This window comes from Ixodes scapularis, unplaced genomic scaffold (genome assembly GCF_016920785.2).
Source record: "Ixodes scapularis isolate PalLabHiFi unplaced genomic scaffold, ASM1692078v2 PGA_scaffold3__209_contigs__length_174095766, whole genome shotgun sequence".
In the NCBI taxonomy this organism is placed as follows: Eukaryota; Metazoa; Arthropoda; class Arachnida; order Ixodida; family Ixodidae; genus Ixodes; species Ixodes scapularis.
This window is the reverse complement of record NW_024609868.1, coordinates 43,777,869-43,802,262: the sequence shown is the minus strand read 5'-3', so window position 1 is coordinate 43,802,262 and position 24,394 is coordinate 43,777,869. Positions and strand designations below refer to the sequence as shown.

The window sequence follows — 24,394 nt, the reverse complement described above, 5'->3', positions numbered from 1 at the left end:
AGATTCTTAAAAGATGTAACTTCCGATGACGGTACTCGTCATGGTGGTCAGATGCGACCCTGTACCAGAGTCACCAGCAGTGCTCAATCGTACACAATGGGACTGGATACATCGTAAGCGGGCTTCCCGTATGTATTCGTGCTAACAGCGTCGAGCGCAGTGTGCACACCTTGGGGTGCCTGAGAAGCGTGGACAGGTGTGCGGCGGCGTCGCTCTCGTTGTTGAACATCTCCTGGACGTCGTGTCCCGAGGAGAGCATGACGGTGCAGTACTTGCCCCGGTACAGCTCCTTGGTCTTGTACTCGGCCACCAGGTCCATGCACTCGTCGTACGAGCCGATGGACGCCATGCGGCCTTCGAGCAGGCCCTCGGGAAGCTTGCCCGACGCGTCCATCACTGCGTGCGAGAAACGGCCGATCAGTCAAGTGGGCGATTATTCAGCGCGGCTTTCGTTTTGTTCGCAGTTTGTTTTTGTGTCTTAAAATAAACGTTTTGCTCACAAATTTGAGACGGACTTACAGACAAAAAGTTGCTCCGGGCAGCTTTTTGTCTGTGGGTGCTCCGTTGGCTTCAAGGCCGTAAATCGATTGATGGATTCATTCATTCATTAATTGGTCGATAGACTGACTCATAATTCAATCGACAAGTTCATTGCCTAAGTAGGTAAATAAGTTAATAAATTAATGATTTATTGATTAATCTATATATTTGTTGCTTGACCGATCGACTGATTGATCGGCTAAGTTGATCGATTGACTGATTGAGTGGTCGATTGATTGATCTATCGAATGATCGATCGTTCGATTGATTGTCTGATTTAATTTTTGCATTAACGAGGACATCAAACTGTATTGGACGCACTTTGTCCAGTTTGCTTTCCACGGCGCTCGGTGTTTACCCGACACAAGGCCTGTGGACTGGATAATTTATGTTATCTTCCTCGATCGAGCGCTGGGCACGGATTGGGTGCGAGTGCTGTGTCAGCGCTCGGCTGGGACGATAGTGTTCAATTGGTGCTTTACTGACCGAACACAAGCACCAGGCGAACACCTGCGCAGCGTTCGGCTAACTCAGCCAAGCGCGGCGTCAGAAACATGAGCCATCGTTTCACGTTGTTTCGTCTCCCCACAGGTTTAATTCTCAACTTAGCCACTAGTGGCGCGACAGTTTGATGTCCTACTCAATAGAGGGTACCTTAGGAACAAGATACTCTCCTCGTGTGCCGCTGTGTGCTCATTTGTGCGATATCATCAAGAAAATGACTGTCTGCAAGTAGACGCGGAAATTGGCGTCACTGGAGTTTTGTGCCTTACGTGTCCACGTAAGGCACCTCAACTATCTGTTGGCGTTGCCTATTTTAGCACACTCTAGTAATGGCGGCCAAGGCAAGATTGAAAGAACATTGTCAAGAGAAGAAAGGAGGCGAACGGTCGAGGTAGAGTCAGGAAGAACGGAAAATAAAATAAAGCCGGAGCACAATATTCGAAGGGGGTTAATAAAAACTTTAAAAGGTTTAAACAGCGCAAACAACGAGGGACGAGAAGCAGAAGGACACGTACTTAGAGCTGGGTTAGTAAAAACGTAGGATTATTAGCGTAGAGTTAGTAAAAACATTTGTAGCCAGTAAAAACAAAAAAGATGTTTTAAAAGTGCGTGAGGAATTAAATCTTGCTTCATCGCTAGTGACATAAACCTTAATTGGGGGTACATTCATGTAGGATTTAGTATTACGTTGAAACGACGAGTTTCTTCTCAACTCCATTCCAAATAAAGTGTCATTCGCACGTTTGCTCAACAAATGCGTGGCCCATTATTGTCGCCATTTTTGCGAGCGAAAAAAAAAAAGGCACTGAATCCCTGATTGCAGTTTTCTTATTGGTCCACTATCGCTAGAGTATTCAGGTCCTGCTATTGGTCAGGATAATAATCTATGTAAAAAAATAAAGAATGTTTTGTTCGAAGGTGAGGCGAGATCTTGTGCCAGAAAAGCTGCCTGCAGCGTTTGAGGGCAGGCAGGATGTCCCAAATATTTTCAAGTATTTGTAGCCTCTCTCGCGTTGCACCGCGGAAGAGCATTCGGGATTGCGAGAATATTGATGATTATTTTCTGTTTTGTTCACCGAAGTCAACATGTTGGTCTCTAACAGCAAATTAGAAGCGTATTCATTTACGCCGGAACTCGTGTCGACTCGACGGCCCTTTGGAGCACTTGCCTCAAAATTCACAAGACAGCTACATCGCAAGAAAAGGCAAGTACTTTTGGTCACACAGCCACATGTCTTTTCCTTTGAAGGTCTCGAATACTGCAGTAAACTTATAGTGACACAAAAGTGCGCTGCATTAGGGCTAAAATGAAATTTCCGTAGAATGTTGTGACACATCCACAACATTCTACAACAATAAATATAATTAAACAACGTAATCCTAACGCTTATGACAAAATAATCTCCAGATTTTTTTTTACGCCTATTTTACGCCATCTTAGAGTTATTTTTGAACTGAGACTTTAAAATATGGGCCAAGGTTGACTCTTAATACCATGTTATAAAATTGCAAACCGTACCATCTACAATAGTTTACTCCAGCATAATTTGGCATTAGCACTATACGTGACAGATTTTCACGGATGGAGTGAACGCGGATGGCGTGACGTAGATAGCACGAATAAGCGATCCGCAGTTCTTCGCAATTTTTTCTCGCCACTTCAAAGCTGTCATAAAACCTATTAGTGTAGTACAATGCGTTCATTATGCGAAACAGATCAGGCGCTAAAATATTGTGCTTGGGAGAAGAGCGTGTTGGTTTAAGTCATGAATGAAGAAAGAATAAAACAATTAAAACAGGGACAACGCAACCACATCTTTCATGAAAGATGTGGTTGTGTTGTCCCTGTTTTAATTGTTTTATTCTTTCTTCATCCATGAATAAAATATTGTGCGTGCAAATAAGCTGTCCAGGCGAAAATCCCCGATACCGGCGCTGTCGTGTGCGCGCTGTTCCGCTCAGCGCATATTTGGTCTTGTCACGTGTTTTGCTCCGGCGCTCTGACTGCCTCGCTAGAACCGTATAGGGAGAGTGGGGCTATAGCGTTGCGCATATATTCCCGTATCTGAGGATTAAACGGTCCAACTAAGTGGAGTGTGTCGTCTCGTTCTTTACCCTTGTCCGTGCCTGTAAGCGCGACCATGCCTTCGAAGACCACAGGGAATTAATCGTCACGCGGCAAGCTCTACGTTATGCGTCGGAACGAATAGATACGCCACCGTTTAGTATGAAGTGTTTTGTGCCTGAAACACGAGGGATGAATGTGGAAAGACGCTGCGATGCTCCTTCTCACTATAATCTGTCGCAACGTAGCATGTGCAGCAGTAGGTGCGCCTCTAACGCGAGCTTTCCAGTTTTGATAACACTTCGGCGCACGCTCATCCCCAGCACGACGGAGGGCACTGAACACGCGCTGGAGGCGGATCTTTTAATGCAGACGTTATGTTGTAACAGGCTATAGAACGGGACTCTCAACTAGTCTTTAAATGTTTTACGGCAAAATTTGTTATAGGCGAGGTTTCGCAGCGGATCCAGGAGTGTTTTTCTTGTCAGGTCGTCCTGACTGCCGTTGCGATGTCGCGTAACGCTCATATTACGTGATGCCTTGACTGACATAATGATGTCACGGCCCGTAATACGATTACGCCACGTGACATCACGGTTAGTGTGCAGCGTGACTGTGTGTAGTCTGTGTGCAGCAGAGTTTATAGCGTCTTAGTTGCGCCGCAGTTTATTGGAGGACACGGCAAGGAATGGGAGTTTCCTTTTAGTTCTAGCACCACACCTATCACCTTTTTTAATATATATTACAATGACCTCATTGTAGTTTATTCTCATCGTCCCCCCCCCCAAGCACACACACTCACACTTCCATTGACACCAGAGGAGTCGGCGAAGACAAGTGTTCAGACGAGCCTCTTTGCGTTTCGTTCAGAAAACATTTACGGCTACTTTAACCGTTTCTGTTTTCCTCCACTACAGTTTGGCCTTCGGTGCTGCACCGCTTCTTTCAACAAGATGATAACGGCAATTCGAGAGCAATGACTCGAAGCGTCGCCGACGTTTCCTCTAATCCGCTTAAGCGTTGCACGTTTTATTCTCTAACCTTTTAAACGAGGAAAGCAACAGGAGTAACGAGAAAAAGCCAGTCGTACACAGGTCCGCATTTCGTCGCCGAGAAGGCGAACCACCGTAAAGCACGAAGGATCGCGTCTCCTCCGCATCTCGACGAGGACGTTTTCTTCCGCGACGCCATTGCAGTGACCCAGTGAACCCAGACGTCGCTGTCGGCATCCAGTCTTCGACGACCATCGCGAGCTGGTGACTTGCAACACGTTCTAAAAACAAGTTTTCACGCTATATAAACAAAAAGAAAGTAAGTAAAGCACCGTTTGATCTGCCGCTTGATCTCAACCCCTTTCCCCTTTTTTCCTTTTAGGCTAAATCCCGGTTTCTTTTGAGGAAACTTTACGCGCAGACTGACCAAATTGGACGATAAACAAAAGTTGCATATGTCTGTGTTTGTCTTTTCTCTATACTTCGTTTTACACCTTTTCTGTATCAGTTAATCGAAGCCTGCCCCGTTTGGGACCTGTACGCGCAACCGCGTTGTGATTATGCGATGTGTTTGAAGTCACAATATATTGATATCCGGGAGTTTTTGCGCTACAAATGCATGTAAGTCACAAGAACAATCTACTCAAACTTCCCACTGTTCGCTTTGCATAGACCAATAGAACTTCGCGACATATTTTTTGAAGTTAAACGGCAGAATGCAACACTGTCACGAGTTTCTGAGTGTATATTTCATCGTGATTGGCTCAAACATAAAAGTTCTTCTTTCTGTAATCAGCTCAATCAATCAGAAGGGTGATTGGATCTATCTATGCCCAATGATTGGCCACGTGAGCGCTGCGACAAAAGAGATCGGGGAGGGGGGGGGGGGGCACTTAGGTCTTATAACTGCTGGGAACACCGTTGGCCTTTCTTGTTGACTAGTTCGAGCAAGAAAAGACAGGTGATTGGCGTTCATAGTGTATCGCGGAGCAGTGTGCACGTAGGAGATTCTGAGTGTAGGCTCCACCGGCGGTCATTGCCACCCGGTGATCTGGCCCCGTGCAGTGTGTGACGCAAAAGAAAAGACGAAGAAAAAAAGAAAAAAAGAGAAGCCCAGCACGACAGGCAGAAGTGTGGAGGAAAGAGGAAACAAAGTCTGCGTCATCGCTAGGGGGCAGCGGCTCGTCTCTGCACATCGAACGACGAGCGGTCGGTCGCCTCTTACACGTGCAGGCAGGTATACGTTCGTGCCTGCCCACTCAGAAAGAAAAAGAAGAGAAAAATGGCGTTCCAGATTTTGGGGGGGCTCGAAAATGGCTACAGGAAAGAAAATGCCCAAGAGGAAAGTGTCGTCAACTCGTTCCTGCTTTCTTCTTTTCTGTTTCTCCGCACGCTTACTCGTTCGTCTGCGCAGTTAAAAAGTACAACGAAACAAACACACAATAAAAGAGCATTGTATAGTATATAACCCCTCTGAGGCTGTTACTCACATGTTGCTCAAACAACTTCGGTACTAAACTTTCTGTTTTTTTTTTTTTTTTTTTTTTTTGTTTTTTTAATGGCATGTTGATGCGCTTTTTTTGAGTTTGGAGTTTGCAGAGGAAGATTTGTTGACGGTATTCAAGAACTACTGACTGTCATGAGCCTGTGACGGTCTTCATAGCGTCAGAAACCAACAAAGAAAGCTTTAGAGGTACAGTGCCGGTAACAGTAATGTGGAAAGTAAAAATATCACTGTCACATCGTCGAAATGTGAATGCGACAAAATGCAAAACTAGGGCGTGCAGCTTTGAGAAGTTCTGTGAACCATAAGCTACATCGTGGCTTGCTCAATCCGTCGCCTGCTGCTGGAGAACATTCTATAATCCAAAGCGCTGTTTATAAACAAGTCGGTGTTTGCTCCCACCAGGGGCGGTTTGCTATTAGGTCGGTGACAGGTTAAAAGTAAAGAGGAAGCTCCTCTACCTCTTTCCACTTCAGCAGGGCGAACGCTGGTTTTAATCTCGGTGGCTACGAGAGACTTCGAAGTCACTTGTCCTTTTCCGTAGAGGGAAAAAGTGCCTAGCGTTCCAGCTGATTCCATTCTGCGGACGGAAACCCATTCCTATCGTTTTCTTCAATTCTCGCTCCACTCGAACTCCCCAAGAAGTACCTTTAGATGTCGCTCTTAAAGCACACGAATATGATTTATTTAACTAACACTTCAAGCCTGATCACCCTCTTTCTGCGCTCAAAAGTGGACAGGATTACTCTAATTGAGGAAGAACGTATGGCAGCCATTTGCCCGGAACGCTGCCTGGCGTTAACTATCTTGCGCTACGCTGTCAAAGCTAGCGCAGCTTCCGCAGTGCTGTAACTCTCTCAAAGACACTTGCGGGAGCACGCCGCTTCGCTTGGCGTCGCCTTCGCAGATAGTCTAGTGCTGAGCTGCAACACTCTGGAAGCTACTCTAGCCTTGACAAAAAAATAAAAAAAAAAAATATTTGATGAGGATTTCTTTTTTATAGGTAGCTATAAATATACTGCGTGTGGCGCACGTTAAAGACCCCAGGCTAGCGGTTGCACTGCACTGGGTAAATTGCTCACCTACAGCTGAGAGACAAGTCCCCTGTTGAAGCAGACTAGCTTTAGGTTGTACAAACATACACAGAAACACCTTTCAGTCGCTCAAATAGTACTTAGGAGCTGACAACTTGACTTCAGTAAAAATTTGAGTGAACTTCTTTCTGGACCCTCGGTGTACTTCTGTTACCAGTCCACGGCATTTTAATTGTAAGCAAAACAAAACGAGACATTAAAATGAACAATTTCATTAAAACGCACTGCTTCTGCATAAGTTTATGAAACTAAGCAACTTTATTCATCACATCTATTATGTATATTATTATTAATATCGCATTACTTCCGCAATCAGATCAAGCTTCCACACCAGAACCATTAACAGATTTACAAGTCAATGAGATGGTCACAGTATAATCGGTTAGGAACACCTTTTTCAGCCCAGAATCCTATAAAATGCTATTCTATTTTTCCTTTAAATATACTCAAGCCGCTTTTTTTTTTTCTAATGTTTTTTTGGCAAGCCTGAAACACGATAATTACAGAAATATCTGAATTCGTCTTCAGTGTCTTTTTGGAATGAAAAGATAAAAAAAGAGGAATCAAGGCATTTATGCCGGAGGTATTTCGAGGACCGGCGAAGCAGCGCATACACTCTGAAAAAAGCCCATACGTCTACTTTCCCGCACAACACTCGGAGAGCCAATCATAGCAACTTACGAAGGCAGTTTAGCGAATGAGGATGCCGAAACATATGTTTAGACCAAAAAAGGCAGTCTGAGTTGTGACATTAAGCAATGCAAGCGTGACGTTTTGCATTGCTTTATGTCACAACTCAGATTGCGTTTTTTGGTCTAAGCATATGTTTCCGGAGCGTAATTCGCTGAGCTGCCGCGGTACGGTTGCGCTGATTGGCTTTCCGAGTGTTGTGCGGAAAAGCAGACGCACAGATTTTTTTTTTTTTTTTTGGAGTCTATGAAGAATGCATTTGTATGGAGAATCGTGTTCTCTGTTTGGTTATTCGCTATGTTATTTTTGCGCAACGCGATGATTGGCTGGGTATGTGCTCTGCGGTAAAGCAGACTCAAGGGCCTTGCTCATAAACAGTGCGGCTATTAAGCGCGAAACACATGTACGACGAAACCGTCCGATCTGACGTGGGAACTGCCGGAATGACCTTCGGGGGCGAGGGTTTTGTTAACACCGGAAAGCGTTGAAAACCCTCGCCTCCGACCGTCGTATTGCCTGATCGGACGTCGGATCGGACGGTTTCGTCGTACATGTGTTTCGCGCTTTACTCGAGCAATGACGGTAAATCCTTCGACGTAAGCGCCGCTTTAAATGCTCGTGAGACAGGGATCTTACTATACGTTTACTTTTTTTTTTCGCGTCAATAATTGTAGCATCTCACCTCATTCTTCCTTATACGCAATCCTAACGCGTATCGACTCTACGATGTACACCGAATAAATCCCTTCGTAATCAAAGCACAGAAGGAGGTCGACCGCACTCGCTCGTGTCAGATCACCTTGGTGCGTGTGAACGGAACCTGTCTATTTTTCTAGCGCTGTCGGCACACGAAAAGTAGTTCGACGCGAAAATAAGTGCCCTGCGCCGTAATGACCGGCATAATAGCTCTGACCAATAATGAGAGAACCCGACGTCGATGACTCGATTCGCTTCCCATGAGACCGTGAGCGAGTGTCCACGATTAAGATGACACAAGGTCTGAATTGAGACCGATTCGTTGTTTACAGAGATATCACGAAAGGGGTCGGTGGCCGAGAGCGTCGACGCATCGCAGCTCGGAGCAAGCGGAGTGAAAGCCTGCGCTGAGGAACCTCCGGAGTTTAGCCCTCACCCCTGCCCATTTAGATCTGAGTGAGCACAGTATCGGCGTTCTGTTGTGTATCACTCCTGCGTGATGCACGTTAAAGACACAGGCTATAGCCGTCGTTCTCTGCAGGCTAAATGTCTCGTCCCTAGCTGGGACGCACTTTTGGCGGTAAAGCGTTAGAAGTAACGGCGTTACGTTACTTTATCTGGTAACGGTGTAATTTACTCTTGAATTTTTAAGACGGTAATAAGTAACGTACTTACGTTACTTATTTCGAGTAAAGGGTAAGGTAATTACGTTAATCGTTACACATTCTTTTCAAGACTTAAATATTACCATTGAATTTATTTATTGTTTCTATACACTCTAAAAAATGTCCTTACGTCTACTTTCCCGCACAACACTCGGAGAGCCAATCACCGCAACTTACGGAGGCAGCTCAGCGAATGACGATGCGGAAACATATGTTTAGACTAAAAAACGCAGTCTGAGTTGTGACATTAAGCAATGCAAAACGTCACGCTTGCATTGCTTAATGTCACAACTCAGACCGCGTTTTTTGGTCTAAACTTATGTTTCGGCATCGTCATTCGCTGATCTGCCTCCGTAAGTTGCGGTGATTGGGTCTCTGTGTGGTGTGCGTGAAAGTAGACGCACGGGCTTTTTTTAGAGTGTACGCCAAGCCATATAAATTTTTGAGTTCTTTGCGGGTGTTTTTTCTTTTTTTATTTTTTTGGTTTTGTAAAGTGGAATCGTAAAAAAGACAAGGTAATTCTGTTCAGTTCCTGGATGAACATAAATTAACATAATGTTTCTTGAAATGGGACGCTTATGCATACCTGTAACGTCAAAAGAATAAAATGTGTTAATTCACACTTTAAGAAAGTAACGCCTAAGTAACGTGCGTTACTCTTTTACGGTAACGGTGACGCGTTTCTTTTATTTCAAAGTAACGCAGGTCGGTGACGCGTTTACCTTTCTTTGCAAGTAACGAGTAACGTATTTCGTCACTTTTTCTCGGTAAAGCCAACAACACTGTTGAGACACCAGGGTCGACTTGCTAGAAACAGCGTCTCAGGTGAGACTAAGGATAAGAAAGCAACTCGAGTGCTCAGATCGCTGCTAGAGTATATTTCTACAGGCAGCCTGGCATCTTCCTTAATTTCCCCAGAAGACGACACCAGGCCACAAGGTCACCGCATTGCGATGACTTCGGTCATCGTATACTTCTTTTGGATTTTTTTTTCTTTCAATTAACGTTTTCATCTATCTATCTATCCATCCATCCATCCAAAGCAAACGCAAGAGCTGAGCTGGACTCAAGAAGCGCCTCAAGACGCTCGAGCGCCCCAGCTTTTGCTGCGCTTTATCTCCCAGTCTCAGCTGAGACGCTGTTCTAGCAAGCAGGACCAGACGCCCATTGGAACTGTTTAGCTTCCCGCTGGTTATACAGACTCACATCACAATTACTTTTAGAGATACCATGAGAGCCGACCTTGACATTGAACAAACACTGGAGCCGGCCTTATCGCTCTAAAAAAAGCCCGTGAGTCTCCTTTGCCGCACAACACTCGGAGACCCAATCAGCGCAACTTACGGAGGCAGCTCAGCGAATGATGATGCCGAAACCTCTGTTTAGACCAAAAAACGCAGTCTGAGTTGTGACATTAAGCAATGCAAAACGTCACGCTTGCATTGCTTAATGTCACAACTCAGACTGCGTTTTTTAGTCTAAGCAGATGTTTCGGGGCATTGTCATTCACTGAGCTGCCTCCGCAAGTTGCGGTGATTGGCTCTCCGAGTGTTGTGCGGAAAAGGAAACAAACGGGCGTTTTTTATAGTGTATATACTGTATATATATTGTTGTTGAAATGGGAAGTTGGGCGAGTTGGTGATTCATATCTTAAGGGTCAATGTGTCAGTACACCGTAAAGTTGGTTGCACAAAATAGCTCCAGAACAGCTTTGCTACTTGCGTTGAGGGAGTAGTCTATTCTATTCCACTCTCATGAGGTAGAGTATATCACTGCATGCGTAGGACAAACCGGCAGGTGTTTAAATGATAGATTAAGAGAGCATTTGTATAACGGTGTTCTGTAATTGAAAGGAGATTGGGACCAACTGATCAGAGAGATAATGGAAGCAAAAAAATTGCGCTTCTCGATGACAAGTTTGTTAGTCGTCCATCCATAACACCGTCTCAAGAAAAGGTTGAATGTTTATCTTGAAAATTGCGATGAGGACTGACAAGGTTATTTAGAAGTGTTTCCTGTATTCGTTCTACATTGCTGGTCATGGAGACTTCGAGATTTACCACAATGAAGAGAACAAAGAAGTAGCAGAATACAAAGAGTTGTAAGTCAGCTGTATGGACTTCTTTGTGCCATTTTGTATGATTGATCTTGCGCTGTTACCTTATGGCAAGTTGTGTTTGTGCTTTGTCTCTTCTGTAATATTTATTCTGGTGAGAATTGCATAAAAAGAAATGTACTCAGTGAACTACTGAGATACCGTTTTATATGGTACTGCAAGAATACCGCTCCGTGTTGCATTCCAAATACTAATCACCGCATTTTTGAAAAACCGGAGACGACCGACGACAAAAAAGGGGACAACACACAAAACGTCTCAATTGAGACGTTTTGTGGGATGTCCTCTTTTTCGTGGTCCGACGTCTTCGGTTTTTCAAAAATGTGTAACATCAAACAGCTCGCCTGCCTACTCACTCTATCTTCAACCAATCACCGGCATTTATTTTCATCAGTTCGTAGCCAACAATATATTAGATCCCCGAGAGACAGAAGAAACATCATTCAATGATGACGCTGGCTCAGCAAACATAAAACCAGAACAATTATTCCGAAATAGCGTAAGCATTATGACTGGCTGGCTGATTTTTTACATGCTTGTACGTGAAGAATACGAACATGTGAAAATATCTGTTTCACGCTTGAATTCTTCAATTTCTGCGAGCATGATCCGGCTTTTGTTGCGTAAAATATAAACGATTAGAAATATAAAGGCATTCGGATGCTGTTGTTTTTTGCCACAAATAGTACGAACCTACTGGAGCGCGATACGTCGCTCGCCCTTTTCACTAATCAAACCGGTCAAAGGACTTTTGATGCTTGGTACATTAGGGACGCATGTAGGCGCAGTATGCGCCCAGGGGGGCTTCTGGAACGTGAGGGGGTAACCAGCGGCGCACTTACAGCAACCGCACAAATGGGTCTCCTTACGTCGCCACGACCTGAGTGGGAAGTCCAGACCTCCTCCTACACTTCCCCACTACTCGGCAAACGGCGAAGGCTGCACGTGCGTCTCCAGAGAGTCAGTCAGCGGGTCGGAGCGAGACAGACGAACAACGTATAGTCGGAGCACTCTCCTCCTGCCGACAGCTGTCGCCAGGTGTCTACACGTTACTGAAATAAAGTAACTAAATACCGTTGCACGTTACTCACTCAAAAAAGTAACTACTAAGCATAGGCTACTCGTTACAGCGATTCAAAAGAAAAGCGTTACCTCAGCTTGGATCTAACGCGTTGGGTTTTCGTTACCCCGAAGGCGGCGTTTTTTATAAAGAAGTAGCGGCTTCCAATATTTGTCGTTGTTCGTAATTCCTCGTTTTTTTAACGGGTTCATTCGGGAATAGCTGTGGCTATACTGACATATACCTCCTGCACATCTTCTTACGGTCTATCTAGCGTTTTCTTTTCGTTCAAATTTACAGTTTCGAGCTGGGGGTAAGAACTCTTGGTTGTCTACTCGTGTCGTACACGCTCCTCCTCCAGTATAGTAACAAATACCATTATACGTTATTTCATCAAAAAGTAACGAAAATGTTCTTTCTCTTAAAAAAGTGCCCAAATCGTTGCTTCCTTACAAAAAAAAAGAAAAGAAAAGAAAAAGCAATTAGGTACAAAATAGCGCCTTATGTACAAGCCTGGCTGTTACGTGTTTCGCTCGGCGAGTCGGGAATCCACCGACGACGACGTCATGCGCAGGCCTTGTCTTCTAGGCGGCATCGCTGCTTCTCGCCGACGCCGGCGTCGGGGATGATTACAGAGTCCCGCGATGGCGGACCCCAAGTCACGCCCAGCGGATCATCAACGCCGGCAACAAGGTTCCTGCGCTAATCCACTGACCTACTTCTCCGCGCCAAGTGCTGGTGTTTAGACTCTTAACGTCGGTGCGATGCTATACAGGCGGGAATGTGTTCTTTGGAACGGCGAACAGACCTTTGCATCGCATATCACCCGGGCGAAAAATGCTCAGTCACTGAACTGTAGACGCGTACGCAGCGTCTGATATACCGCACAGCAGAGCAACAGTGCACGCTCAGAAGGCGTTCCACAGCCCAGCAGACGAAGATTGCAGAACGCAGAAGGCGATTTTTGCGAAGCTCTATATAGATGAATCATGTCATCTGTCCCTGAACTGTTTCACTTAAGCCGCCCACACACTATACAAGCACGTAATACCAAAGACACGGGGCATTCGCTCCGGACAAGATGACAGGATTATTTCCCGATATACCTCAAGCACGTTCCAAGTATGTTTGCTTCGGATATACGTATACTTGGAACATGCATCCTGCAGACAGCGCTTCTTTGACCAATGTAACAGGATTGTCATACGAGGAAGGAATACGTATAAGGAATACGTAAAAAGAGTAATACATTATAAGTTTATTCGAAATAAATACCTGTAAGTTTTGAGTTTTTCTTCATTGCATGGTTACGAGGCACCGCCTTTGAAGTTCGAAAACGTACTGATATGCTGCATTTGGATTTGCTTGGCACTGTGTCGTTTGTCTTTCTTTGATCAGTTTAATCTGAGAGACGGGTTGATCATAAATGATATGCCTCAATGACCGTACGGTATCGGCGGAAAAATCGGTGGGCGTCTTCTTTTTATCCCTCAGATGCCATTTGTATTGGGATGCGATACCAATCGCCCTCCTCACTGGCAACACGAGTGAAAGGAACACCGACTGCTGTCGTATAAAGCGCACCACGAGGCAGTATAACCGCTCATTTACACTGGAAGCGGATCCGCGTTTGCGAAGCGGTTGCGAACGCGTTTGTATAAGGGTCGAGTACAATTGCACGCGCACTCGATGTCATCGAGTGAGCGTGCCATTGTACTGGATCTTTATACAACCGCGTTCGCAACCGCTTCGCGAACGCGGATCCGCGCTTCCAGTGTGAATGAGCGGTAAGTGTAGGAACTTTAGAGAGTGCGAGCAATTTATACTAATGATAACCGAGTAACAAAAAAAATAGGTTCTGTTAAGGCTTAAACAATGGAGGTGGTGAGTTGTGTTTACGGCGCCATGACAATGTAGCGATACGTCTTCACAGTCAAGCTATAGAAATTAACTCGCAACAAAAGTGTTCAAATCCACTTGAATCCACTATCAGGACGGTTTCCGCCCCAGAAAAGTTGTGAACCGCTATACACTGTGGTGTGATGTGCCCTCCGCCCTTGTTGACCATACATGGGTAAATTACTTTCAAAATGTAATTTAATTACAATTACAATTAGTTTGCTTCAAAACTAGTTTAATTACAATTACAATTACTTTGCTTCAAAAGTAGTTTATCAAAAATTACAATTACTACTACGTGAACAGTAATTATTACAATTACAAATTACTTTTAAAAAGTAATGATATTACTTTACAAATACTTATTTCTGAGAGCGACCCGACTTGGGCCATGTAACTAAACAATTTCCATGGAATGAAACATATTTGTTCATTCCTTGCCCCAATGTTTGAGGAGGCTTACTTAAGCATCGCTGCATAAATGTTGTATATTTTTTTTTATACATTTTGTTAAGTTCATGATGGAATTTGACAGTTTGGGGCAGCGAAATGCTACATTCTGATATCTTTAATAAATAATAATAAATCACTTCAAATCCTGAAAAACGCCAGTACGCAAAAAAAAAAAGTGGGTTGACAGACTTTTGTTAGCCATGCAGGCAAATAAAATACGACAATTAGTTATATATGAATATTTTACAAGTGTTTATATAAAATAAAGTCCGCACGCGCTGTAACGACTGCATTCCCTTACAAACATCATGGTATCGTAAATTATTTACATTGAGTTGAAATTATAATGGCTCAGAAATACATAAGAACCGAATCGGGACTCCCGAATCATTGGTGACAATGTTCACAGGTGCGAGGTGAGTGTCCAAATGTTATGCTAAATGTTGGATGTTATGCAAATAATATCCAAAGTAGAACAAACAAAAAATAAACTTGAAGATAATAAAAGATTAAAATATGCGACAGTACTGGAAAAGAGACGTAAAAAAACTGGCAAGAAATAGAAAAGCAATTTGATATACAATTACAATTCCCAACCTCGGCTGAAAGCTGAAGCTCCATTTTTTTTTCCTTTCAATATTTTGCCATGTTTACGCTATTGTTTTCTGCTCGCACAGCAGACGGCGCCACACGGCGCCGTTGAGGTAGGCTCCAAAGAGGATTGTTTCTCAGCCCGCAAGCAAAAAAAAAAAAAAAAAAAAAAAAGCAATGCGACACAATTTCTGTTGTGCATGTGTGCGTGAGTGTGTTTCTTTATGCTTGTTGTTCACCTAGAGCTAGGCCGCTTGTGCGAGCGCTGAGGCTTTCAAGGAGGTTCTGTTGGCGCCTCAAAGTTTTACAAAAGTAATTGTTATTGTGCCGGAAATTGTGCAATTACTCGCGCTAGAAAGTAATTAAATTACAATTCTTTTTAGCAGAAAGCAATTAATTACAATTACAAATTACCAAGAAAAGTAATTAAATTGCAGTAATTCAATTACTGTAATCGTAATACTACCCAAATATGTTGGTGACGAACCAGGTAGTCCAGGCTTTGGCTTATGATTACTCTTTTATGTCGTAATATTTTTATACTTGGGTGAAGCTGCTGATAATGAAAATAATATTACCTGAAACTGTGCTAACTATAGCAAAACGTCGTGGCAGTTATGCATTATGGTATTCCTGTTTGCATGTACGTGACGAGAACGCCAGGAATAACATTATAGCACAGATGGGAAAAGAAGTTCAATCGATCGAAAGCCACCACCAACCAGCTAAAAGAACACAAAAGAACCACCCCCTCCCCCATCCATGCAAAAAACAAAATGTTTACTCACGCCTTACGGCCCATCCTTTCAGATCCCTGAAGGCCTTGAAAGTCTTCAGCAACGCCGTCATGCAGTCCACGGAGACATCCAGTTCCGAAGAGCCCTCCACGACATACGGGAAAATCTCGTTGGCGACGGCGTCAATGTTCACCTTAGACTTGTTGACCTGATCCTCCCAGCTTGTGTTGCTGATCTCCTGAGGACCTTGAAAGGGCCCCTGCGACTGCCCTGCGTCACTGTAAACCAGCAGGAACGCGAACCCTATTACCGCCACAAGGACCAAGTTAAAAAATTGTTGCCTTCGTGCCATGACGCCTGCGACCGCTACTGCAGCAGAGCGGCTTGGAGAAGGTTGTCTCTTGAAGACGGTGCCTTGGCGGCAACCGTCCGAAGATGGCGGAGCTTGAGGACAGCAACTCAATGACACCTGCTTGAAGACCGTAACTTAAAGACCGCAAGTTGAGTACACCAACTTGGAACAAGAGGCCTGAGAGAGAACTGCTTCAAGACTGTCGTTCGAACCGATGTCGCTTTGAAGACAACTGTCTGAAGATAGTGGCTCGAGGACAGCAACCTGAGAACACCTGCGCGAAACTACGGCCTGAAGCCAGACGCCTGGTGAGAGCCACTTGATGACACTACAGCTTGGAGACAAGGCTTGGAGACGAGAGTCTGAAGACGGTGCCTTGGAGCAAGCAGCTTGAGGCAAGCGGCTTCAGAACGACCATTCGAAGACAGCGGCTCGAAGGCGTGCACTACGCCGGCTCGTTGTGTCACAGGGCCGTACAGCGGAGCAACTCCCTGTTTCTGCAGGACGTTCAGCGAGCGCCGACGGCCGGAGCGGCTCTGGAAGCATCGTCCTGGTCTTCTCCTCACCGGCGCCGTGGCCCCAATTATTGACCTGGTTCCTGGGAGGACTTTCGCTACGTGCACCGCTCGCTCTTGCGCGCTCTTGCGCCTCGCCAAGACGCGGCCGTTTTCGAGGGGGGCCTTTGATTATTTTTTTTTTTTCCCGCTCCAAAGCGGACCGGCTGAGGAGAGCACCGCTCCTAATGGTGGTGTTGCAGATGGATTTCTATATTTCTTTCTTTTACTTTTCGAGCGCCGTTACGCTGCACGACCGACGGACTGTAGGCCGTAACGGCGCAGAGACCGCGCCGTGCCTGTGGAGTGGCGATACGACGTTTCGGCGCGCATGTACTCGCGACCCTTGATTATTGGCGTGACATCAGCGTGCGAAAATGACCGTATTGTGACTGTATCTGGGGGACATTGTTTGTTGTTCGCACGTTAGAAAAAAAACTTTAAATTGAAGGGCCTGTGTTTTTGTTTTTTTTAACTTAGCAGATTTCGAAAAATTTTGGAGAGCACGCGCGTTGGTAAGATAAAGAAGAAGGAGGGGAAGGGGCAGGGTCGTGCTTGTTGTATACGGAGTAGGATTGTATTTGGACGATCGCAAATTCGCAGCTGAGGAATTTTATTATATTCAGGGAAAGTGAAAAGAAAGGGGGGGGGGGGGGAGGGGGGACAGTACCGAACGCCTCGCGTTAAAGGGATACTGAACCGAAATTTGGATTTCGCAAAGTTAGGCTGCAGAAGTGTTGAACGGGACGCTACGAACTCCAAAACATCACTCGTACATTGATATATCAAACGATGGCCGTACTTTTGGAAAAAAAAGGGCGCGATCAAGTGAGTTCTTTGACGTAACTGTCCCCCGGGAGAATTTGAGAATGAGGATAAGCGGCCTCGCTTCTCTCCTCCTCGCTTCGGTTCACCAGCTTGACGGGACGTAGCGCGGAGGAGAGAGAATGGGAATCGTGACGTACCTTGTCTCGCCGGCCTCGTCGGCTGGGTTCAATCGAGCACTTTTTAAAAAATACGGCGATCCGTTAGATATATCGATGTATGAGTGATATTTATCGGTTTTGCAGCTTCCCGCCTATCCGCCCGGCCTTGTTCAGTGAGCTCGAAATTTCGGTTCAGTATCCCTTTAACAAATTAGACCCCAGTATGGAATACGTATAAAAATTAAACTCGAGAAACATAGGGTGTTCACAAGAACTGTTAAACACCTGGATTCAAAAATCGCTTATATGCATCGTTGCGCAAGCATGATTTGTCAAATTTGAGCATAAAATAAGAGAGTCCACAAGGACGTACCGGGACCCCCATACACAATATTCCCTAGAAACAATCTGCCCCGGATACTTCCTAATATTTGGCAGAAAGTTTAAATTTTTACTATGGAGGGTTATATATTTGTTTAAGGTGGGTTCCATCAGGCCAGAATGTATTATTCCTGTCTATTAAAAAAAATATACAACTGCAGAGCGTGATGTACCTCAAAAAGTAGGAATGATTTCCTTTACAAAAATAAATAATATTTCACGATAAGAAGATGCAATGACCTTACAATCTATTTCAATTGCAACGATGAAACACCCGTGAGAGCGTTAGATAAATATATATAAAGAGAGAGAGAGAGAAAGAGAGACCTCTATATAAATGCGATAGTGTATGCCGTTCACATCCATACGTTCCCAAATGGCAGGCGGCAATAGGCGGCTGTGGTGATATTACACGGAGGGTCTCCGTGTAATGTGAATTTGGGAGAGGCGAGGGGGAAAGGTGACTATGGTGCGAAAAATTCGTCGTTTTCGGGCTATATTTGCGTCGTTGTCTCGGCACGCTTTCTTGGAAAGATCTGGAGCTAAGTTTGCATCTGTTCTCTAGATCGTTGGAGGGCCCTAGGAACCCCCCTCGGAAAGACAGCAAAAAGAAGAGAGCATTCCACGAAATGACCGCTTTCTTTTCGTCCGCGAACCTGGGAAACGTGGGACGAGGCTAGCTCTGTTACGTTAACAAAGGAAGGCTGCGATCCGCGCCGCTATATTTACGCCTTGGCGGTTTTCGCTGACCGCAAATACGTAGTCGAGACAAAAAAAAAAAAAAAAAAAAAATGAAATGAAATAGGCTTTAGTCAGTATTTTGCTTTCTTTGCTTTTTGAAGTATCAAAAACGAGAGTAGAAATAACCCCCCAACCCCCCCCCCCCCCTCCAAAAAAAAATATTGTTAAAATGAAGTTACGCGTCACCGAACGCTCATTTTCCGCCCAAATGTGTAGCCCTTGCGGTGCGAACCAGATGTCAAAGTTTCTGAACTCATCGTTTTTTTTTTGTTTTTTTTTAGTCAAAAGTTATACTAATTTTATTAAGTTTTCAATGGAAAAATGGCGGCCGACGGACCTCTTATAATACATGCTGCTCAATGGCGCCAGTTACCGAAAACGGCCGGAAACGGCCGAAAACGGGCCCGTTTCCCATTGAAATGTTCAGAAAATGACCTTAACTTTGTTCTGAGATAACGGAGAGTTATGAAACTTTGGCATCTAGATCGGTCCGCTAGGGCTACATTTTGCCAGAGAATGAGCATTCGGTGCTGCATAGTTTACTTTTGCGGCAAAAAAAAAAAAAAAAACCTGCAGTGGAAGGGGGGGAGGGGGAGGAGGCACTCTTGAGTTAAGGAATGTGAGACACTTTTTCCACATGTGTGTATCTGCGCGTTAATTAAAACTTGTACGATGTAACGTAAGACGCGCAATAAATGAAAAACTGAAGCACCTAAGTGACTTTGCCGACTGTGTCAACTTACCACAGCTCGGAGCACGTGGAGCGCAAGCTCGCGTTGCAGAAGCCAGGGATCCTGGGTTAAATTCCCACCCTTGCTCGTTTCGATCTGGATGAGCATAATACTGGCGTGAGGTCGTCTATCAGTACTGAGTGATGCACGTTAAAGACCCCAGGCTTGCGTAACGCACTGGCTAAATTTCTCATCAACAGCTGATACACTCGACGCCCGCTGAGGCTGACTAACCTCCGAATGTCTAAGCATACACACAACACAATTATTATTCATCAACAGACACCATTGTTTTTCTTGTAATTTATTTCCCAATAACTTTAAAGTTTATTCAGCTTTTTTTTTTTAGCTTGTTTGAAATAGACATTTGGCTTTATGCCTTTTGGGTGCGAAAAGTTAATTCCTCCCTACATATGGTGCTTACATTTTGCATCTTAGAGCCGCCTGAACGAAGTTCTAAAAAGAAGGAAAAAAAAAACGGCAACTACAAGCACATAAATCTGTCTAGGTTTATCTCAAAACAACGCGAAAACAGAAAAAAGAAAAAAGAGGCGGAGACTTTGGGTTCAAAGAGCGACACAGTTTTCGGGTCCTTTCGTAACATCCTGGACGCGGCATGAAACTCGCAATCGTAACGCGGCCGTGTTCTTCTTCCGAATCAGTTCGGACCGCGAAGCGGACATAAAAGCGCTGCTCTAGGAAACCACCCTGCGCGCCTTCTCAGCCGAACGTTTTTCTCTCAAGATAGGCGTGGGGAATGAAACGGCGCACGTAGCATTTCAAAGACTCTCCTGTCGTGTCAGTGACCGTGAAGCTGACTCCGTCATGGTCATCTTTCCGTTCGGAGGTCTCCGGTTCGTACCTTTTTAGTGCTGCTTATTTGCGTTGACCTAGCCTTCCTCTTTTTTTTTTTTTTATGAGAATTTAAACGTTTGTCACCTTGAGCGTCACCTGACCTTGATACGCAAAGTGGCGGGCACGAACTGAAAAATGTACGTAGGGTACATACAGCCCTACTCGCGTGCGAGCCGGATTTCCGCGAAATGGTTCCTACGGGTAAAAAGCAGACGACGAACGTAGAATCGTCTGCTCTCTTTGGGAAGCAGACATTGGCTGTGTTCCAAATCTTACCGAAATGGATCCGAGTTACTCCGGCGGGTCGTGTCACGTGACAGCACAGATTGCAAAGCGCTGGACGCGGGAAGGTTTTAGAACGCCAAGGGTACAAAAACCCTTGCCCTGGAGTAAGATCGAGTAAATTTTGGAACATGACCATTGACGGCACGCAAAACTGAATGTGTTCACCGATTTCAAGCGATGTGCCCGTTGTTTCGCATATGTACGTAAGTTTCAATAACAGGCGATCGCAAAGCCGTGGTCTCACTACTAATAGCATTACATGAAAACAGTCTTGTAGGCGTTGCCGAAAAAAAGTAACAAAATACGTTACCCGTTACTTACAAATAAAAGTAACGCGTTACCGTCCTACGTCAGCTAGAGATAAAAAGAACGCGTTACCATTACCATTACTGATAAAAAGTAACGCGCGTTTCTTTTTAAATTGTGAATTAACAGGTTTTACCGTTTTGACGTTGGAGGTATGTATAAGCGCCATATTTCAACCATGCAGAAACTGAACATAATTACTCTATCTTTTTTTACGGTTTCACCTAAATACTCACAAGACAAAACGCAGAAGATTCAAAAACTAACACGGCTTGGCACTTAAAAAAAAGAAAATTAAATTTAACTTTTTTTTTTATCGTTTTGGGAAGAAAAATTAACGAGTAACGTAACTCCGTTACCCATTACTCGAAATAAGCTACGTAAGTACGTTACCCGTTAATGTTTTAAAAACGTAGCGCGTTCGTTACGCGTTACCAAAAAATAAACGCGTTATCGGTAACGTCGCTGCTTGTAACGGGTTACCGAAAACACTCTATAAAAGACAAGTGTGCTGACGCTCTCTGAGTCGAGTTTCTTACGTCCCAATCATAGTGGTCAAACACAAATTATGTATACGAAGCATACGTGTGTATGAATACAGAACATTTCGAGCATGCATAAGGCGGGTCCTTAGATAATTCTGTCGTAATGCTTGCAGCCAACACCGTGTCGTTTTTATGATGAATTGGTGGTGCGACTGCCACTTTTAAGAACCAGATAAATCTACACGGTTTTAAATTGAAAGAAAAAAAAATATATATATAGGAGAATAATCTGCTATATCTGGAGAGCAGACGACGTGTGGAATATTGGAAAACTGATCGAGACCAAAGCGGTCATTCTGCCTTTATACACGTCCATAAATGAACACACTGGTTGGAGGAACCCAATATAAGCGCGCTCGATTCCTTTCAAATGAAAATATTAAAAAATATAGCCGAACAGTTAACCACACTTCCCGTAAAAGGAAGCAGACGACCGTTTCACGCTCGCTCACGCGCGCGGGTCGAATGCGGCCGAAGACTTCACGGCCAAGGTTTCGTACACGCCGCCGCGGATTATCGCGAGTGATCTGCTCGCCCGCTGTTCGTGCAAACCTCTCTCGCAGCAGTCAGTGCCACCTATAAGATAAGTCCTGCGCACGACGTCATCGTCCGTGGACCTCCGACCCGTCCCGAGCGGCAAACGCGCCGAAGCTCGACGAGCGTCGCCGCAATGCGGCGAAGGCGCCGTCTTGCCGTCGCCGTGTGCTAACGTCTCGCCCGTTGTGAGACGCTGCAAGACGCGTTCGCGGCGACGCTGACGCGAGCTAAGCGGCGCTGAGTGGATCTACTAGTTATGACGTTAAGAGGGGGGGGGGGGGGGGGGGGGGGCGCAGGCCTTGTATTTTACATTGCACTGCAGCATTGCGGCAAACCGCGGTACGGTTGAAACAAAGTGAGATGAGAATGAATTAGGGGAGAGGGACGAAGGAGCCGGTTGTGAAAACAAAGAGGGAGAGAGGAAGGCATCCCAGAGCAAGGACGAGAAGCGGCGAGCGATGCTTTCCTATTGGGACCGACCCATAAAAAAATCTCTCCGCCTGCTCAGGTCGGCCGCTGTATCCCCTTCTCGGCGGGCTGAAGAGGAAACGGCGAGAATCGCCGTTGCCGCACATACCTCCTGCCGCCGGCGACTCTGGAAATAGGGTCACTTGAGCGCAGACATCCGAAAATCGGGAGAGGGGGATCGAGCGAGAGGCATGAAAGAGCGCGCAGACATGTAACTTGCATTTTGCCGCAACCGCGGTTTTGATATCAGTCTGCTTTGTATGGTCTTTAGAATGGGCACAAATAGCTATATCACACTTTTTGTTTCTTCATACGTGTTGCTCGGGATTCAGTTTAAAATGAGGCTCAAGAAAAATTTGTGGGCTTTGTTTCAATGATGCACATGCACATTTCCTAACTTTCTAAGTTTACAACTCGAAGATCAACTTAAGAGCCAACGTACACTTCGCGCTTTCAATTTTGCCTACCCCCTCCTTTCCTATATCCAGTCCATTTTTTTCTCCTTGCTCCAACTTGGCTCTTTTCGCAGCTTAGGAGAGGGGGAGCAGTGAGAGGATGATCTTCTCCGCAGAAATTGTAGGTTGTTGCTCGACCTTTAAGACGTTTTGTTTGCCGTTGATCCTCCTAACCGATACCCTCGTAAATTGTGAGGCTTCCTAACAAAACAGGATATATACGTCCAGAAGGTTGTTTATATCGATTGCTTTAATAGGGGACTGCCATATAGCTATATGAATGAGCCTGTGTGTTCTTGGGAAATGCAGTTTTTTAGTTAAAAAGTCTGGGTAAATATTTTCGCAGTTAATTTACAAGATATGGCACGAATGCAAAAGAAGCATGTCCGTAAAAATAAACTAGTACCGGAAGAGTGACTAAGCTGAATCTTACAAAACGGCATACTCGGAAATTCAATGTTTCGATGACTGTTAGAGAACCTTCAAGGGAGGGCTATAGGGAATGTGAGTTGTTATTAAGAAATAGATTTGTCTTGCTTCAGGCTGCGTAAATGAACTTACTCGAGAAAAATATTTAAGTAATTTTACTCGTTACTCGCTTAAATAGCAACGTTAGTCGTTACCGAGTCTGTAAGAACCGCGTTAGTTTAAAATAATCGTGACGCGTTACTTTCCCCGTTATTTTTCTATTTTTTTCCTTACTTTTTTTTAACTTGAAGTATTTGAAGGTACGTAGAACGAAATGAATTGCTGAAAGGTCGACAATTAAGAACAAGCCTCGCTGAGTTTGCCTGCTCTCAGACTTGCGAAGGTCAATGATTGAGAACAATTAAATGAAGTCATTGTGATCATCACAAAGTAAAAAAAAAAACAAAAACAAAAAAAAACACTGTCGATCTAAAAGCAAAACAGGATGTGTATGCCATCGTTTGCCCTCATATAATGTTTCTGGGTCGTAATGCAAATACAATCGGAGATGGGGGTGAAGATAGATTGTTGTTGTACACGCTCCTCGCAAAAACAACAAAAAAAAATGTTAACTAATTATCTTTCATCGTTACTGGGTCAAAACGCAACTAAAATTCGTTTGTCCTTCCCGTTTGCAAAACAAACAAACAAAAATATGGTAAGGAGTTGCTTGCAACGCGTTACTTACGCGCCTGACCTGACCAATATCCGCGGCAAGGGTCAAGCCGGGGTCAAACGAAGATCAAACGAAGGTCAAACGATGGCAAAGAAAAAACATGGTCTCCGGTTAACTGACCTCGACGCTAGAAGTAGTCGCAAGCCGCCCGAGCGGAATTCTTTCTCGAGATCGAGGGACCCGATGAGCGGTTTGCTCAAACGGGTCCCTCACCCCGCACCTGAGATACGTTTTTTTAACTGCATTCGTGCGGCGGCGCTGCCTTCCTTTATGTGGGTTAGTTTCGTACTCTTGGGTCGTCTGCCGCAGAAACGAGAACGTTGTCTATGCCCCTGATCGAAGAACTCTCTGGACGCTGCGGGAACAAAACCACGAAAAAAGACGGGGATACGCGTACTCCATTTTGCGCGGGAATGTCTGATCACCTCGGAGTCGGGAGTCGTTACTGAGAAAGACGCGTGTTCTCGTGACGGGTTAACAGAGACGAGATTAGGAAGTGGCAGACGCG

At 44.8% G+C, this 24,394-nt stretch overlaps 1 protein-coding gene across 1 annotated transcript in view; it reads right to left on the bottom strand.

Annotated features, from left to right (window-relative positions):
* The window catches only part of LOC8029674 (O-acyltransferase like protein-like), a 46,779-nt gene extending 29,827 nt beyond the window's left edge, over positions 1 to 16,952 (bottom strand). The window contains exons 1-2 of the mRNA XM_029993183.2: positions 15,658 to 16,952; positions 170 to 396 (exon numbers count right to left, since the gene is read on the bottom strand). Coding sequence (XP_029849043.2) covers positions 170 to 396; positions 15,658 to 15,958 — 528 coding nt within the window. The 5' untranslated portion in view covers positions 15,959 to 16,952. The remainder of the gene's footprint in view (positions 1 to 169; positions 397 to 15,657) is intronic.
* Positions 16,953 to 24,394: the final 7,442 nt, after the last annotated feature.